Source organism: Rhineura floridana, chromosome 3 (assembly GCF_030035675.1).
Source record: "Rhineura floridana isolate rRhiFlo1 chromosome 3, rRhiFlo1.hap2, whole genome shotgun sequence".
Lineage (NCBI taxonomy): Eukaryota > Metazoa > Chordata > Lepidosauria > Squamata > Rhineuridae > Rhineura > Rhineura floridana.
Window position 1 is genome coordinate 134,943,394 of NC_084482.1, and position 17,368 is coordinate 134,960,761.

The 17,368-nt window shown below is 42.6% G+C and overlaps 1 protein-coding gene across 2 annotated transcripts in view; it reads right to left on the minus strand.

The window, feature by feature from the left end:
- RFT1 (RFT1 homolog) overlaps positions 1–16,265 on the minus strand; it is a 40,795-nt gene extending 24,530 nt beyond the window's left edge. The window contains exons 1-6 of one of the 2 annotated variants that reach the window (XM_061621984.1): positions 15,786–16,265; positions 9,793–9,878; positions 7,678–7,794; positions 6,519–6,708; positions 4,934–5,035; positions 3,610–3,744 (exon numbers count right to left, since the gene is read on the minus strand). In XM_061621984.1, the coding sequence (XP_061477968.1) occupies positions 3,610–3,744; positions 4,934–5,035; positions 6,519–6,708; positions 7,678–7,794; positions 9,793–9,878; positions 15,786–15,848 (693 nt within the window). In that variant the 5' untranslated portion in view covers positions 15,849–16,265. Of the gene's footprint in view, positions 1–3,609; positions 3,745–4,933; positions 5,036–6,518; positions 6,709–7,677; positions 7,795–9,792; positions 9,879–15,326; positions 15,705–15,785 lie in introns of those variants that run through there. The other variant, XM_061621983.1, reaches the window with a different exon arrangement.
- Positions 16,266–17,368: the final 1,103 nt, after the last annotated feature.

Here is a 17,368-nt window from a genome sequence, read left to right on the forward strand (position 1 = left end):
CTGAGATCAGCTGTGGGGCGGCCACACAACAGCTGATCGCAGCTTGGCCACCTAACACCAGATCACAGTGCAGTCGGTGCGATCGGTTCGCTGCCCAAAACATCAAGTCGGGCTTCTACCTCCTTCCAGTTCATCCAAAGGATTTTGATTTATTAGGCTTTTATTATTATAAAGGGCAGTATTACACTGATAGGGCCCTTCCTATGGGTTGCTCTATATCTTGTGCCACGTTCGAGTGTTTTAGTTCATTCTTGGAGTGGGCTGTGAGTAGGCAGACAGAGATAGTTCACTACTTGGATAATTTTATGTTTGTTGGGCGTAAAGGCTCGAGTGCATGTGTGCATTTGATGAAGGAATTTAGTGAGATGGCTAAGGAGTTGGGGGTGCCTTTGGCTCCAGAGAAGACGGAGGGGCCTAGTTCCCTTCTGACCTTTTTAGGGATTGAATTAGATACAGTTATGCAGTCTAACGGTTGCCAGAGGATACATTGTCATCACTGAGGAATAAGATTCAACTGGTACAGTCAGCTAAGAAAGTTACATTGAGAGAATTACAGGAATTAGTAGGACCTCTTAATTTTGCGTGTCATGTAGTGGCCCCAGGCAGAGCGTTTATCAGAAGCCTTTGTGATGCCATGAGGGGTTTGACGGCACCACATCATAGATGGAGGGTGACAGCTGAGATCCGTTTGGATCTCGGTGTTTAGCTGGAATTTTTGGATCATTTCAATGGGGTTTCGTTTTGGAGAGATGACCTGTTGTTAAAAGCTGAGTTACAAGTGTCATCAGACGCAGCAGGTGCATGTGGCTTTGGAGTTATTTTAAGGGAGAGGTGGTGTACTGCACAGCGGCCTGTATTTTGGCATCAGGAAGGGATGACTTGGGATTTAACTTTCCTAGAGTTCTTTCCCATCGTAGTGGCTGTATACTTGTGGCCAAAGGTCCTTGTAAATAAAGTGGTACACTTCTGGTGTGACAAGCAGGCCACAGTCCAAGTGATCAATACGCTAACATCCCGAAATTCCAGGCTTATGGTATTGGTTAGGGCTTTCACGCTGCAGTGCCTGCGGTTCAATATTGTTTTCAGGGCACAACATGTGCTGGGTTTGGATAATGGCATAGCTGACGCTTTGTCACATGGACAGGTTTTGAAAGTTAGCTTTCTGGGCTCAGGAGCATCCAGACCCAATGCCAGCGGAGCTGTGGGAGATTGGAGGAGTGAAGCTGAGAGAGCCATGAGGTTAGCCGTTGCACCCAGTACTCGAACAGCCTATGACAGGGCAGGTAAGGAATTTGCAGAATTTAGAGCAGGTAAGGGGTGGCCACAGGCATGGTTCATTGAAGTGGACCAGCTGATGGAGTACAGTGTATGCTTGTGGGCACGAGAATTATCTGTAGGCTCATTAAGAGGCAAGTTGGAGGGTTTAGCCTTTATAGCTAAGATGGAAGGGGTACAAGATACTTCAGTAGATTTCCGCATTAAGAAAATGATGGAGGGGTGGTTGAGGGAGCGCTCCAGGACACAGGATCAGAGGGTGCCCATCTCACCAAGTTTACTTAGGGGGATGAGGCAACAGTGGAATAAATTATGCACTACTCCGTATGAGGCTGTGTTATTCCATGAGGCTGCATTGACAGCCTTTTTTTGAGGATTTAGAATAGGGGAATTGGTAGCGGGTTTGAGAGCTGACCTGTCAGATCAGGCGCTGCAGTTCAAGGATATTTCATTCATACGTCAGGGGGTACAGCTTTGAGTTCAATGGTCCAAGACAGACCAGAAAAGGAGGGGATCTGTGGTGGTTTTGGGGCCATCTACAGAAGGAGACATATGTCCAGTAAAGGCGCTGAAAAAATACTGGGCATACAGGGGTGATACCCCAGGATACCTTTTTTGCCATGAGGATGGCCGGCCACTGACCAAGTTTCAATTTTGGGCCGTGACTAAGAGGGCCCTGGTGGGCCTGAGCGTGACCCCCACTGATTTCAGTACCCACTCATTTCGGATTGGGGCAGCTTCAACGCCTGCAAAGACTGGTATGCCACCGTATGTCATACAGAGCATCGGCAGATGGAAGTCAGCAGCCTATAAGGCTTATGTTCGGCCCATGAAGGGTGGGAAAGCACAGAAGTACTAGGCCAAACATTGACTATATTGTTCCTTTTCTTGCAGGTGGCTGGGATGGAAGTGTACGCCTTCGGGTTCTCATCACCGGCCATATTCTGGGCCAGTCGTAGGGCACAGTGCTCTAGGCTGGGGACCCAGCTGGGATGCAGCCAGATGGCAGTGGTCCAATGGTTGGGCCGAAGAGGGTTAACTTGGGATAGGCTTTTGCCTCTTTTCTTTCACCAAGGTGAGGTCAGATTAACACCACAAATACTAATTATACATGCTGGTGGCAATGACCTCTGTCTGTTGAAAAGAAAGGCCCTCATTCTACAGGAGTTGAAGGATTTGGAATTGATAAGACAAAGATGGCCTGGGGTGGTTATTTTATGGTTTAATATTTTCCCTAGGCGAGTTTGGAGGGGTATGGGAATCCTAGGGCATTAGATAAGGCGGGCAGGAAAGTTAATAGAGAGCTCAGGCTGGCATTGCTGAAAGTCGGTGATTGAATAATTCCTCATCCAGAGTTCAAGCATTACAGGGAAGAGCTCTATAGAGATGATGGGGTTCACCTTTCCGATTTAGGGAATGACCTTTTATTAGAAGACCTACATAGGGGACTGAAAGAGGCCATTTGGGCCAGGTGGGGGAAGAAGGACTAAGTTGAGACTTGTTCTCCTCCTGTGGCAGGTGTGTGTGGGAAAGGGAAGAGAGGAGTACAAGCGGTGAGTAACCTGAGGCACTTTTCAGATGAACAGTTATCCCAGAGACTTGCACACAGGGCTGTGGGACCTTGTGGGGCAGGGTATGGACACTGTTGAGGCTAAACTGTGTCACTCACCTGGAGTTATGGGGCTTCAGGAGGGCGCAAATCAGGAAGACCTCCACACCTGAAGGGTGTGGCAGGGGGAAAGAGCTGGAAGCATGGCCAGCTTGACTCCCTGCGGGGTAGGCTCACCCAGGCATAACAGGCTTAAGAGCCTGACAAGGATTAATGGATTTCCTGCACGTTTCAATTCCCTATGCATTTTAGAAGTCAGAGATTTATAAGTTCTTGTGTTCAAATGTTCTTAAGTTGTAGTTAATAAAGTGGCCCTAGTTTACCCCATACATGTGTCTGGCCTGTTTATTTCCCGCCTCCTTGCACCATAGAAATATTTCCTTTATGAACTACCAGAATCAAAGGTAGTACATGAAAACCAATGAATCAAATCTGTATATAGATAATCTGAGGTATGGGATTTTATTCATTTTCCCATATTGGGTACCACATTTATAAATGCAATTGTTGTATAATCGAAGTGTATGAATGGAATCACTGAACATTTTTTCCAGACAATATAATGGGGGGGAAACAACCAAAGAAACATGAAAAATGATTGATTTAATGGCCACAAATCATGTTCACTATAGGAATTACTTGGATAATAGTTGGATATGATAATAAGTTTTTCTTGTGCCAAAATTATGTCCAATTAGTGTTTAACATAAAGCTCTTTTACTTACCTCATCTTGCCCAAAATTAGGTAAAACAGATATAATTTGAGTAACTGGAAATGATTTTTTGGTTGCTTCAGGAGAACCCAAAAACTTCATGAAATACATTATGTAGCACAATACCAGAATGCTGGTATACAGAAGCTGCAAGAGCAAAATCTCATTAGTTACACGACATACAGTTTATTGCAACATTTCCACCAACAGCAACAAAAGAAAAACCAGCACAATTCAAATGACAAGTACTCAGGCCCAGTTTAGACATGATGGCAGCTGCCATGTTTATAGCCTCACAACACTGGCACTGTTTGCAAAAAACAGTGCCTCCATGTGGGGGCTGCCTAAATTGCAATGAGAGTTTTTCCAGACTGCTGGAACTTGTCAAACTGCAGAACTCATAAAACAGAACACATGTGGTTCTGCCAGTTCTCACAAACCCTTTAAGTAAGTGCCAGGTCTAAATTAAAGCATTAGGCTACAAACAGTTGCTAAGAAGTCAAAATACTGTTTACTAACATCCAAAACACGCGCTATGATGCTAAGCTTATCTATTGCAATCCTAGTTTCTTCTTTGCATTTTTATCTTTATGACTAATGCAAATTAATGCAACTCCTATTTAATTAATGCTTTTACAAAGTTCTAAAAAATGAGAGGATTTTCATTTCAACCCCCTTCATAATCCTTTCCACACCAGTGTTTGTGGGGGCTTTAATTGGACCAGAAAGAAATCAGCTTTGCTTCTTGTCATTTCCCCTCCCCCCAAATTAACAGCACAAGTATATATATATGTCTACTTAGTAATAAGTCCCTCTGAATTCAGGGGGGATTTACACCAAGATAGGTGGTACAGGATTGCAAATTAAAAGTCCAAGATACCATTTTCCTTATATGCTTAACTGAAGTACAACTAAAGTTGAAGTGATCTGCCCAATAACTATACAAGACATGTATAATATTATGTATGAAAACATGAGACCTTGCCATTAAGGGGGGAAAGTTTTAATAAAATGGCATAACCCTCCCCCCAATTGCCATTTACAATTTAAACAGATTCACTGCCAAAGTAAATGAAACATAAGGCAGTGTGGGTCTAGAGAAATACTACATACTGTAGGTTAATCTAGAGAAAGACTATTTATGTACACTCTTAATTTTAAAAAAGACAAGGTCATTTATGTATGGCTATGCCCCCAAACTCAGTTATATTAGGCTGCCAGGATAGAAGTACTTGTAGCATGGACTACAACAGACATTCAAAGTAATGTCAAGTTCCTGAACTAAAATTCTTGTAACAGATTCAAGAAATACCAATAAGAATGGTAGAAATCATACCTGGGCCAAAGAAAAGATGTAAAGCCCCCAGTGAGGATACATAACTACTAGAATAACTGTTATAAAACATTTGCAAATGATTGAGAGACTCTCAGCAATTACCTGCAAAAAATATTTAAAAGCCATGTTAAAGCATATACACTACATTCCTAACCATTACATGTGGTGGCTTCAAAAATCCTGTGATTATCAGATGCTATCTTTCAAATATTTCTAAGAATGCTTAACTATAAATAGTGATAACAGTCTCTGCAACTAAGCCAACTTACATAATGGTTAAAGTTTAGCATGACATACACAACCAGAAATGGGCCAAAGTGAGCCATCAGTTCACAAGCTCCCCCCTCTTGTGCAACTTGGAGGAGTCTGGAAATTTCATTTCAGCCATGGTTTGTCAGATCATCAAGACTGACAAACTGATTTGTTTAAAATAAACATTGTTAATGCTAATCAAAGTTCTGGGTCCAAACAACATGGCAATCTGTAGTTAAGAAAGTGTGAAGCAAAAGCTTCCAAATTCCTCCTCCAGGCTGCATGGGAGGAAGGGCGCTGCTCATGCACATAATGTTAATTTATTATTTAGCATTATGTGCAAACACAGACAACAGGCTAGTTTGTACATAACACTAGCCCATGGTTTCTTTAAGCCATGGTTTAAACCACAAGTTAACCACGAATTGTCCCACAGATGAACAAACAAAACATAGTTTGTTTTCCAGCTACTCTTGCATCATGACTTTGTAGTTGGTGAGTGTCTGGACTGGTATGACAAAACAAGGCACAGTTAAGTACCCATGCTGGGCTAGCTCATAACACCAAGCCATAGTTTAAGCAAACAAGGTTCATAAGCCTACAACAGCTTCAGTTCATGGTTTGTTGGAAGTAAACAAACCATAGTTAAGTTGCTGGGCAGGGTTCACACATAATGTTAAGCCATGGTTTAATAAATCATGTCCAATGTGTTTAGGTCAACCTCTAACAGTGCAATCCAAACCCAAGATCCACTAGGATGAGAGAGATTGGAATTGGCAGATCTTGGGCTTTCCTACCTGAGTCAGGGCTCAGCCGGGGCTATGCTAGAGTAAGTCCCTCAGCCCTGCTCAGGCAGTGGAAATTAAACCGATGTAATTTATACCAGCATAAGTGCTAAAAAGGGGGCACAGCAGGGGCGTGACATGGCAGAGATACTAACACCTATTCCAAACCCCTTTCAGCTCAGTCATATGACCTAGCAACCCGCTGGAACTTTGCCACTGGTGTCAAATTCATCCTGAATGGAATTTGGAATCGGGATAAATTAAGCCAGCATAATTTATGCCATCTTAATTTACACCAGCTTTCTATGGTTAATACTGCTCTATGAATCACTACTTTATATCAGACAGTGATGCAAGGCAAACAAAAATGGTTTTACTATTGAACATCACGGTCTCCAAATTAAAAATGAAACTAGTTCTCTCTCAAAAAACAAACAAACCATTTTTTTAACGATTTACTGCTTCATTCATTAGTTCATACATACCTTATCCACATTATTAATTAAAAACCAAACAAGAATAGCAATTGCTGCATATGATTTACTTACCTTTAGCCTTACAAATAAGTGTACTTGGGCTAAAACCCAGAAAGGTTCACCTAGGAGTTCAATCACAGCAGAAAGACCAAAGGCAACTACTCCAAACTTGTAGTGAGGAACAGCATTTTCATCAGGTACTTCAAGTATATCTAGCCAGATCCAGCCCAGGAATACAGACCAACACACCCCCAAGGGGACTCTACGAAAGTTGAAAAAATGAACCCTTTAGACAATTCCACATGGTGTCGTTTTCTCTGCAATCTTTAAAAGTGGGTTAAGTTCAATGTCTTGTAAGCTAGGAGTCCAGATAAAATCAAAAATATGTTTTCCCTATATCTATAGGGCACTTCTGGGTTACCTACACTAACCCTCAGAACGAATGGGAAATTCATCAGCAGTCTTAAGATCTCTATACATGTATTTGATTGCTCAGGAAATATACACTCCCAACATAGGGGGGCTTTTTGCACACTGTCTCAGAATCTATATCAATCTCCAACTGTGCTTCATAGACACACAGCAGTTAATATATGCATTAGATTATCATGAAACTGAGTTAAATTCCCAGAAACGTAGCACTGCAGATAAGCTCAAATATTTCATTTGCAGTTTAGATAGGTGACTAAGTTATTTTTCCTATCCTACCTTAACTAAACCATAAACTAAGCTGCCTTCTCTTTGACTCAGTCATGAGTTGAAATAAAAGGCTGTTCTGGGTTTTCAAAAGTACAAGCAAAACTCAGAGAAATTAAACAGAAAGTTTAAATCCTGTTATGTTGCCTGAGAACATAAAAAGAGCTACAGGCTGAAAGTAGAATCACCACCTATCATTCCAGGTATCTATCTGTTCCTTTAAAATGTATGACGCCGGATGAGAAAATGCAGCCAACGGACCACGCATTCTATATTTCTCCACTGCCTGCTGTAGAATAAAGCTTTCTAGAGCAGGTGGAGCATAGCAGCTGCATCTTCTCCATCTCCTTTTGGCTCTTTGAAAAATGAAAGAATGATCTCCAGGATGACAGGTGGAGCAACTCTTGCCAGAACTAATTAGGATGCTAGTATTTCATTTTTGACCCTGTGCTTAGACAGAGGAGAAATGGAGGGGGGTTAACAGAGTGGGCTTCATTTTTTAATTTGAGCATTCCATTATATCATTTAAACGTACGTTATCCACAAAAGATTAAATGTTTTGGTCCAGTTTCTCCTTGTACTTCCACTCAGACAAGCTCTGCGGAATGCCTCTCTGGCTAAGAAAACAACTGTAGAATAAAGCAGCATCAACCTAAATTTTTGAAAAAGGGGGGAAAAAGAGTAATTACAGCACACAGTTAACTATCAATGAGGCAAAAGCTTCCAGTAATACACAGCACAGAAGGCTGGATTAAGAACCAATCTAAATTTTGCAGTCCCCATATAAATGATGAGCCATAGTAACTGGATCATCAAATACAACACTGAACTGCTGTCTCAAGCAGACAAATGTTTTAGCAGTTTTGTAGCAACTGTACAATACTCTTCAGACAAATAACTCACTAGAAAACAATGATTTCCGCTAAGCATGTTTCATTCATTCTGGCACAGACCTACTGAAAAAACTATGAACATCATACCAGGGAATCAAGTGCTATGTGCCCAGGATCTTTCAGGTCCCCCTTTCAGAGGCCTATACCCACCCACCCTTCAAAGACACTCTGGAATGGTATCCCATGAGGTGTAAATGGCTACCATGATGTTGGATGGGGGGATGCAATGAAGTTGTGAGGGGAAGGTGGAATCTGCGAAAATCAAACACCCTCTTCCCATTTGGAAGTGCTTTGTGTGGGCACATGGGTTTCTCCGAACCCTGTCCCATATGTAGGAATAATCTGCTAAATATCCTAATAAAGAACACAGAATACACACTGAAGTACATGAACAAAGTAATCGTATAGTGTTGTACATTTTAAAATCTTTATGTGTAATTGTAATTTATTTATTTATTTATTTATTACATTTATATAATGCCCCATAGCCGAAGCTCTCTGAGCGGTTTACAGCAATTAAAAATAAAAACAAACATACAAATTTTAAAACACAAAAACAATTTTGTGTGACTGTAATGCACTTTGCGTTGATTTATAGAGAAAGGCAAGCTACGGATGTAGTAAATAAAAATAAAATCATAATATTCATTTAAGAGTTTCCATTGTTTTCAGAAGTCCTGGGCACACGTTAATAACAGTTTTTTTAGGGGTAATTTTGTCCTGGAGCAACCATAGCTGGCACAAAATTACAGTAATGCATTCACAGTTCACTCCACATTGTATTTTTTAGCTAAAGATCGATGTGTAGCACTAGAAGTCTGGGAATTCTTCTATAGGCATTTCAAGATTTCTGCCATGTTGAAAGAAGAGAGGAAACCTTACAAAAGGATAGCATACAAGTAAGCCTAGTTTTTAATATGCAACAACAGTTATTTTAAAAAAGATTAAGATAATGAGAAAGCAGCATTCTTCAAAATCGGCATTTCAAGAAAAGCTAAAAATCCCTGAATATCAGAAACTACCACTTAAACACAACACTCTCAATAACTTCTATAGAATTATAGAATCATAGAGTTGGAAGGGGCCTTGTAGGCCATCGAGTCCAACCCCTGCTCACAGCAGGAAATCCACAGCTAGAGCATCTCCCGCAGATAGCTGTCCAGCCTCTGCTTGAAGACATCCAGCGAAGGGGATTCCACCACCTCCCTAGGCAGTCGGTTCCATTGCCAAACTGCCCTTACTGTCAAGAAGTTCCTTCTAATGTCCAATCTGAATCTACGCTCCTGCAACTTAAAACCATTAGACCTAGTCCTACCCTCTGGGGCAGCAGAGAACAAATCTGTACCCTCCTCTATGTGACAGCCCTTCAGGTACTTAAAGAGTGCAATCATGTCACCCCTCGGCCTTCTCTTCACCAGACTGAACATGCCAAGTTCCTTCAACCTTTCCTCATAAGACTTGTTCTCTATACCGGCTATCATACTAGATTTACATACTAGAGGAAGAAAATTCATTTATCCAAGAAACTGAATCACAAATTCAAATATGCATTTAGACAACATGCTAGACTTTAATTCAACTGAACAGTTCAAAACATTTTTACAGCATCCTGCCAAGAACCAGAAAGTGAAATGGAGTAATTTACTTTTTCATTGTCCAGGTTTACAAAGAAATCAAATAGAATGTATTGAGACAAACTGCCATAATTTGGATTCATTAATCAGTCACACGTTAGAAGAAAGATTATCATTTATTACCTTACATTCACAAGGCCAATGATTTCTTTTGATACGTATCGTAGAGTAAAAGCATTTAACCCAAATGTAATTAGCCGGAACAGTATCTGTACAAAAAGACAGAAACAGAAAATCAATCTACGGTAACTTTTAAACCATATAAACAAAATCAGGTTCACAGACTAATTTAGCTGCTAATAGTATAAGTTAAGGACTTGAGTACAAATCTGGCCTCAGCCACACTCATTAAGGCTGTTATCTATGCAAACTTACCTGAGAGCAAATCCTACTGATGTAAAAGGAGCTTATTTCCGAGTTGACATGTATAGCATTGCAGTGTTAGACCCCTAAGTGCAATTATGTGAGAGTAAGCCTAACTGAACAGAATGTAATTAGCTTCCACTTATTAAATGTCTAGAAGGCTGTTTTTAATTGTTTTTAATGTTGTATTTTAAATTTAATGTAACCCACCCTGGGACCTTTCGGTCAAGGGGGGTAATAAATGTTGTTGTTGATGATAATAATAATTTCAATAATTTCATAGAGATCTATAACTATTCTAATAATTTAAATTTGCTGTGCTTACAGCCAGGTAAATTTGCATACACTCTGGCTGCTAGACAAACCATTAATTTTCTCACCCTCAGCCTCAATCAGCAGTATACCTCTGCTGCTTACTTTACACAGCCACTGTACAGATTAGTAAAACAACATACACTGATGAGAAATACAATAGACTTTGAATACTTTGAACACACTACAAACATTATTAAGATTATTATACTGTATGTTAGTTTCATTATGAAATGAAAGTGGTTCACGTGACCTAGTAAGAAGATCACAGGCATTTAAATTCTACAGTATCTAGAATAGTATGGCAGCTATCAGGGATCAGGGCTGTGGAGTCGGAGTCGTGGAGTCGAAAACAATTTTGGGTGGAGTCGGAGTCGGTAAAAATGTACCGACCCTGGCTTCAAAATAAATTTTGATTGACAAATTTTTTAAAATATAAATTCAAAATGTCAAAGAAGCTTCCCATGAAGTCAGCTGTAGTTGAGCATTTCACCATAACTCAAGATGGAAAACATTTTGTGTGTTAGTGTATGACACAGGACCCAGATGGAGACAAATGCTGTGATGCCAAGATCAGCGCATATTCAGGCAGTGATAAAAATGCTCCTATGAGAGCTTCCAATTTAAAAAGACATTTACAGCCCTTTCAGGGCTGTGGAGTTGGAAACAATTTTGGGTGGAGTCAGAGTCGGACAGTAGAAAAATAGAGGAGTCAGAGTCGGAGTCGAAGGTTTGGCGTACCGACTCCACAGCCCTGGCAGGGATGGAACAGCCAGCTGGGCCAGGGAAGTGATTAATGCCTCTCTGCGGGAGGGGGTGGTCCCTGGCTGCCTGAAAGAGGCAGTAGTGAGACCGCTCCTGAAGAGACCCTCCATGGACCCAGAAAATCTTAATAACTATAGGCTGGTAGCAAATGTTCCATTCCTGGGCAAGGTCCTGGAACGAGTGGTAGCAGGCCAGCTCCAGACACTCTTGGATGAGATCGATTATCTGGATCCATTTCAGTCGGGTTTCAGGCCTGGTTTGGGCATGGAAACAGCCTTGGTCGCCCTGTATGATGACCTTTGTCAGGAGAGAGATGGGGGAGTGTGACTCTGTTGATTCTCCTTGATCTCTCAGCGGCTTTCAATACCATCGACCATGGTATCCTTCTGGGAAGACTGGCTGAGTTGGGAGTGGGAGGAACTGCATGGTGGTTGTTCCGCTCCTACGTGGCAGGTCGCCTCCAGAAGGTGGTGCTTGGGGAACATTATTCGGCACCCTCGACTCTCCAGTATGGGGTTCTGCAGGGGTCAGTTCTGTCCCCCATGCTGTTCAACATCTACATGAAACCGTTGGGTGCAGTCATCCAGAGCTTTGGAATGTGTTGCCATCAGTATGCTGATGACATGCAGCTCTATTTATCCTTTTCATCTTCTTCAGGTGAGGCTGTCAATGTGCTGAACCGGTGCCTGGCTGTGACAATGGACTGGATGAGGGCTAATAAACTGAGGCTCAATCCAGACAAGACTGAGATGCTGCTAGTGGGTGGTTCTTCTGATCGGATGGTGGATGTCCAACCTGTCCTGGATGGGGTTGCACTCCCCATGAAGGAGCAGGTTCGTAGCTTGGGGTTTCTCCTAGAACCATCTCTGTCACTTGAGGCTCAGGTAGCCTTGGTGGCACGGAGTGCCTTCTACCAACTTTGGTTGGTGGCCCAACTACGTCCCTATCTAGACAGGGATAACCTGGCTTCAGTTGTCCATGCTCTGGTAACCTCCAAATTAGATTACTGCAATGCACCCTACGTGGGGCTGCCTTTGAAGACGGTTCGGAAACTGCAGCTTGTGCAAAATGCAGCGACCAGATTGGTAACAGGGACCAGACGGTCCGAACATATAAAACCGATTCTGGCCCGCTTGCATTGGCTGCCTGTATGTTTCTGAGCTCGATTCAAGGTGCTGGTTTTGACCTATAAAGCCTTACACGACTTGGGACCACAATACCTGATGGAACGCCTCTCCCGATATGAACCCACCCGTACACTACGGTCAAGATCAAAGGCCCTCCTCCGGGTGCCTACTCCAAGGGAAGCTTGGAGGGTGGCAAGAAGGGAGAGGGCCTTCTCAGTGGTGGCCCCCAAATTATGGAATGACCTTGCTGACAAGGTGCGCCTGGCGCCAACACTGTTATCTTTTCGGTGCCAGGTCAAGACTTTCCTCTTCTCCCAGGCATTTTAGCATGTGTTTTAAATTGTTTTACATTTTTAAATTGTGTTTTAAATTGTTTTTAAAATATGTGTTTTAAATTGTATATTTGTTTTAATGTTTTTGATTGCTGTAAACCGCCCAGAAAGCTTTGGCTATGGGGCGGTATACAAGTGCAATAAATAAATAAATAAACACTAACATCAAACTTCTGATGCCACTGCTTTGCTTACCATCTGCAAACTGGTAGAACAATCCATTACAATATTTGTAGCTTTACCTATCTGACTTATAAATGCAGATTGTTTCAATCCTCAGCTTTGTCCCTCCTACAAGGTTCATAGGATTCCTCTACATAGCTCACACAGAATGCTAAGCCACGGTTTAGCACAGACAGCCCTCCAGGAACCTGAGCAAAGAGTTGGGCTCATGCACTCGCCACTTTCCTTCTGTCAAGTTTAGATTTGTTTTTAAAGCCTCTCGGTTTAGTATTACATAAAAACCAGGGGACCTGGCTTAAAGCAAACAACAGTTCCGATAGACATGTCGTTGGCCACTACGAGAACAGGGTGCTAGACTACAGCCGGGGTTGGCCTGATCCAGCAGAGCTCTTCTTATTGTTAGTTTGTGAACAAGCCAACTTCAAATCAAGGGTTATGAAACTCACACTGTTTGTTTTAAACCAAGTTCTCTGTTTCATAGGTAACTCTAAGCCAAGATTTTTTAAAAGCAAAACTAAACTCATCAGAAGTCATCCTCCCAGCCACGTGGGACGAGGTGAGGGAACATAAGATCAGGGTTTAACTCATGATTTACCATTACAGGTGAACTCAACACTGGCTTCCCATGCTCTGACCTAGAGTATAGCCAGCAGCATAGCTGGAACTGCCTCAGGGAAACACGAGTAAATCTTCTCTTGTATAATCATTCTAAGGATGGGAAGACAGCCACATAGACAGCACAACTATATAAATACGATGCCGATCCCCCTGAGGACCAAACTAGGCATAACACTACTAATACATCACTTAGAAGCACATCAGGGTTTGTTTTAATATACAGCAGGCAAGGAGGAAATGTTTATCACAGAGTGGATAAAAATCCGTGATTTTTTAAAAATAATAATAAAATAATGAGTCTCTCTTTCATTCAATTCTATCTTATTACAAACATGCTAAACCTACACTTAGTCTCATTAAAATGAATTAATGGCTCCATCACACTCACACACATTGAGTTACCTACCACTCAAACATGGGTATTCATTTCAGTTTTTCATCTTATGAAAATGTTTCTGCCCAGTCTAACTACAAACTCTGACTCTGTGGATGTTCTGGACTTTCAGATTCTTCCAAACTACACAGGAAGTGGATTGCACTGTGAAAGATCAATCCAAATTGTGTTTGCATTTTTACAAATTTGTAGCACAGTACAGTATCTCAGAGAGGAGGTCTGTTCTCCTGGTGCATTCACTATAACTGCCCAATGCCAGTCTGGTGTAGTGGTTAAGGTGTTGGACTACGACCTGAGAGACCAGGATTCGAATCCCCACATAGCCATGAAGCTCACTGGGTGACCTTGGGCCAGTCACTGCCTCTCAGCCTCATGAAAACCATATTCATAGGGTCGCCATAAGTCAGAATCGACTTGAAGGCAGTATATTTACATTTTTAAAAATCTGATAGAAATATTTGTTGGCTAAAGGTACATTCTTAAACCGCAAGGTTTTTTGCCTATTAGTGAATGTCCCTGCTTTTTAGTCCGGGAGGTAAGAAATGGGATCCTGTGCAAGTTTGCTGAGAATGGATTGATCATTTGCATGTTTATAGAGTTCAGTGGGATTTACTCCTGTGCAATTATGCTTAGGTTAGGTAAAAGTGACCATGGGGAGGGAAGCCTGGAGAGGGCAGGAGAGGAGAGGAGGGGAAAGGCAGGTCTGTTCATTTTCCTGTTTATTGAGTTCAGTGGGACTTACTCCTGTGCAATCATGGCTAGGATAGGTAAAACTGACCATGGGGGGAGGGGGAGGGGAGAGTAGAGGGAAGGAAAAAGGGGGGAGAGGGGAGAAGGAGGGGGAGGGGAGGGGGAAGAAGGGGATTGGAAGGAGAGGGGGAGGGTGAAGGAAGGGGGAGGGAAGGGGCAAAAGGGAGGTGATGGGAGGGAGGTAATGGGAGGGAGGTGACAGGAGGGGAGGGCAGGGCACATTTGATCATTTGCATACTTACTGAGTTCAATGGGATTTACTCCCATACAGTCATGCTTGAAAATGAAATGGACTGCCTTCAAGTCAATTCCGACTTATGGCGACCTTATGAATAGGGCTTTCATGGTAAACGGGATTCAGAGGTGGTTTACCATTGCCTTCCTCTGAGGCTGAGAGGCACTGACTAGCTCAAGGTCACCAGGTGAGCTTCATGGCTGTGTGGGGATTTGAACCCTGGTCTTAGTTCTAGGATAGATAAAGCTGACCATAGGGGAGGAAACTGACCATGAGGCGGGACTCCTATTCTCCTCACAGAGCTACAATTCCCAGGGAACTCTCTGGAAATTGTAGCTCTGTGAGAACAGGAGTCTCCTAACAACTCTCAGCACCCTTCACAAATTACACTTCCCAGGATTCTTTGGGGGAAACCATGACTGTTTAAAGTGGAATAAATGTATGGTGTGAATGCGGTCATGGTAAAATACATTCTTGTGGTATGATCAGTCACCATACATGACAATATTATGCATAGCATAATTTCCTCATTTCTAAGGAGATATGCCAAGCGTCTGATTTAGAAAAAGATCACTCACCGTTCATTCTACAACCACAATTATGCCACAAAAGCAAATGTTTTTCTGAAAAGGTGGACATAGACACAAAAGACATGTGTGCACATTCCAGTCATGTCCGTTTAGGGAGAGACTGAGTGCGGAAGTTGAGTGTTAAGATACATGTAAAACAGCTTGGAGCTGGAAATATGGAAGGAAGGACATAAAGGGAAAAAACAAGCTCCAGCGTCTGGCTTAGTTTGACTGAGGGATGAATAGCGAACGCGTCGGGCAATCTCTCTTGTACAGAAGTGAACAATTCAGGCAGCTGTAACTGTGAGAAGAGGCATCCAAGTCTAATCCACTGAAGCGAGAGGATTGGATATAGACAGCCTCCGCTTTTTCTAGAAATGAGCTACCAAGGAGAAGTTCAGCGGCAGAACGAAGCTCTTGCAGAGCACCCCTTGCCTCCGCCCATTCCCACCTTCCGCGGGCGGATACCTGCAAGAGGGCGCTGAAAGAGGCCAATCTGGTGGTCTCCCTAAGCACGTCCTGAGAGCCCATCTTTGCCGTCCCCTCTCTGCCAGAGAAAAAAACTCCACCGCCTCAGCTCACGCGTCCATCGGAGGAAGATGCTCTCTGCTCCCCTGCCAACCTCATTCCCCCTTGCTCTCTCTCCTATCCCTCTAGCTTTCCTTCCACCCGGAAAGCCTCGCTTCTTCGAAGGGAAAGCCGCAAATGGCTCCTCCCCGTCGCGCTCGGATCTCGTCACCCCGTGAAGGGGAGGAATTAATGCTGGGAGGCCGCTCGTTTTCGTCGCAGCTGGTAGAGACGCGCCGCAGTGGGGCAAAATCCTTCCACTGCCCTTCTGTTCTTGCATCTGTGGAATGCGAGAAAGACCACAGGCTCCGCCGTGTATAGTCTCGGATGCCTGCCACGGCGCTCTCTTGTCTTCTTCTACGCTGGGCGGGTGTTTGTGCAGGCTGGCTCGCCATAGGTCCGTGGGGTAGGGTTGGTTCCTAATTTCCTCTTTGTGCTAGATTTCCTTACTTGCACTTGCAGGTGCAGTCTAGTTAAGGAACAGGAATGTGCATTCCTAAATAAGGGCTACTGCAAATCATCCCCATCAGAGGGGCCCGATGCTTAGGCAGCAATCCTGTAACACATTTACCTGGAAGTAAGTCCTGTTGAACCCAATGGAGCTTACTTCTGAGTAGACATGTATTGGATTGCAGCCTGTGTGTGTTTTAAATTTTAACATGAAAGGGGGAAAAGGAAATTTAGTAATAGTACCTATACTAAGGATCCAGGTTCAACCCCTCGCTGCCACAGGTCCGTGGGGTAGAGTTAGACATTGTATTTGCAATATTTATTAAATACAATTTAAAATAAAATAAAAACATTTAAAAATCATATAGAACATCGAAAAACATGTAAGAGCATATAAAGCATTTTAATAGATAATGTAGTCGAACTCAAACTTCTCTGCAGTAAAATGCCATTTTCAGTTCATTTTGCCTATTTTCTTCATCTTGAGCAAGAGAATCCCTTTACTCATCCATCTTGTGCCTCTTCTTCATAAACTCCCCCCCCCAACTGCACTACACCCTTCAAAATGTATTGATAACATTAAAAAGCCCGGCTGCACGAGACCAAAGGCCTACACTACAGCATCCTGTTTTCCATGGTGGCTAACTAGCTGCCTATGGGAAGCCAGCTATGGGACATGAGAGCAATAGAACTCCCCGTCAAGTAGTATTCAGAGGCATATTGACTGTCATCCTGGAGGTTCAAAGCACCACACAACCAGGGTTGCTTGGAAGGGCAGCCTTGGCAAAAATACATAATACCACACTTGGCACCTGTTTAAAGAATACAGTTCATGGTCAACAACAATAAAAATGGGGAAAGGGAGCTAGTCATAAAAGGACACAAAGTAGTGCAAGCTTGTAACAACTACAGCAGATTTCATGAACAAGGATTAGTGCAAATATACTAAATGTGTTATCTCTATTTCTATATTTTATTACAGATAATCTTTATATATCTTTTATTTTTGTATTTTATTACAGATATATCTTTCT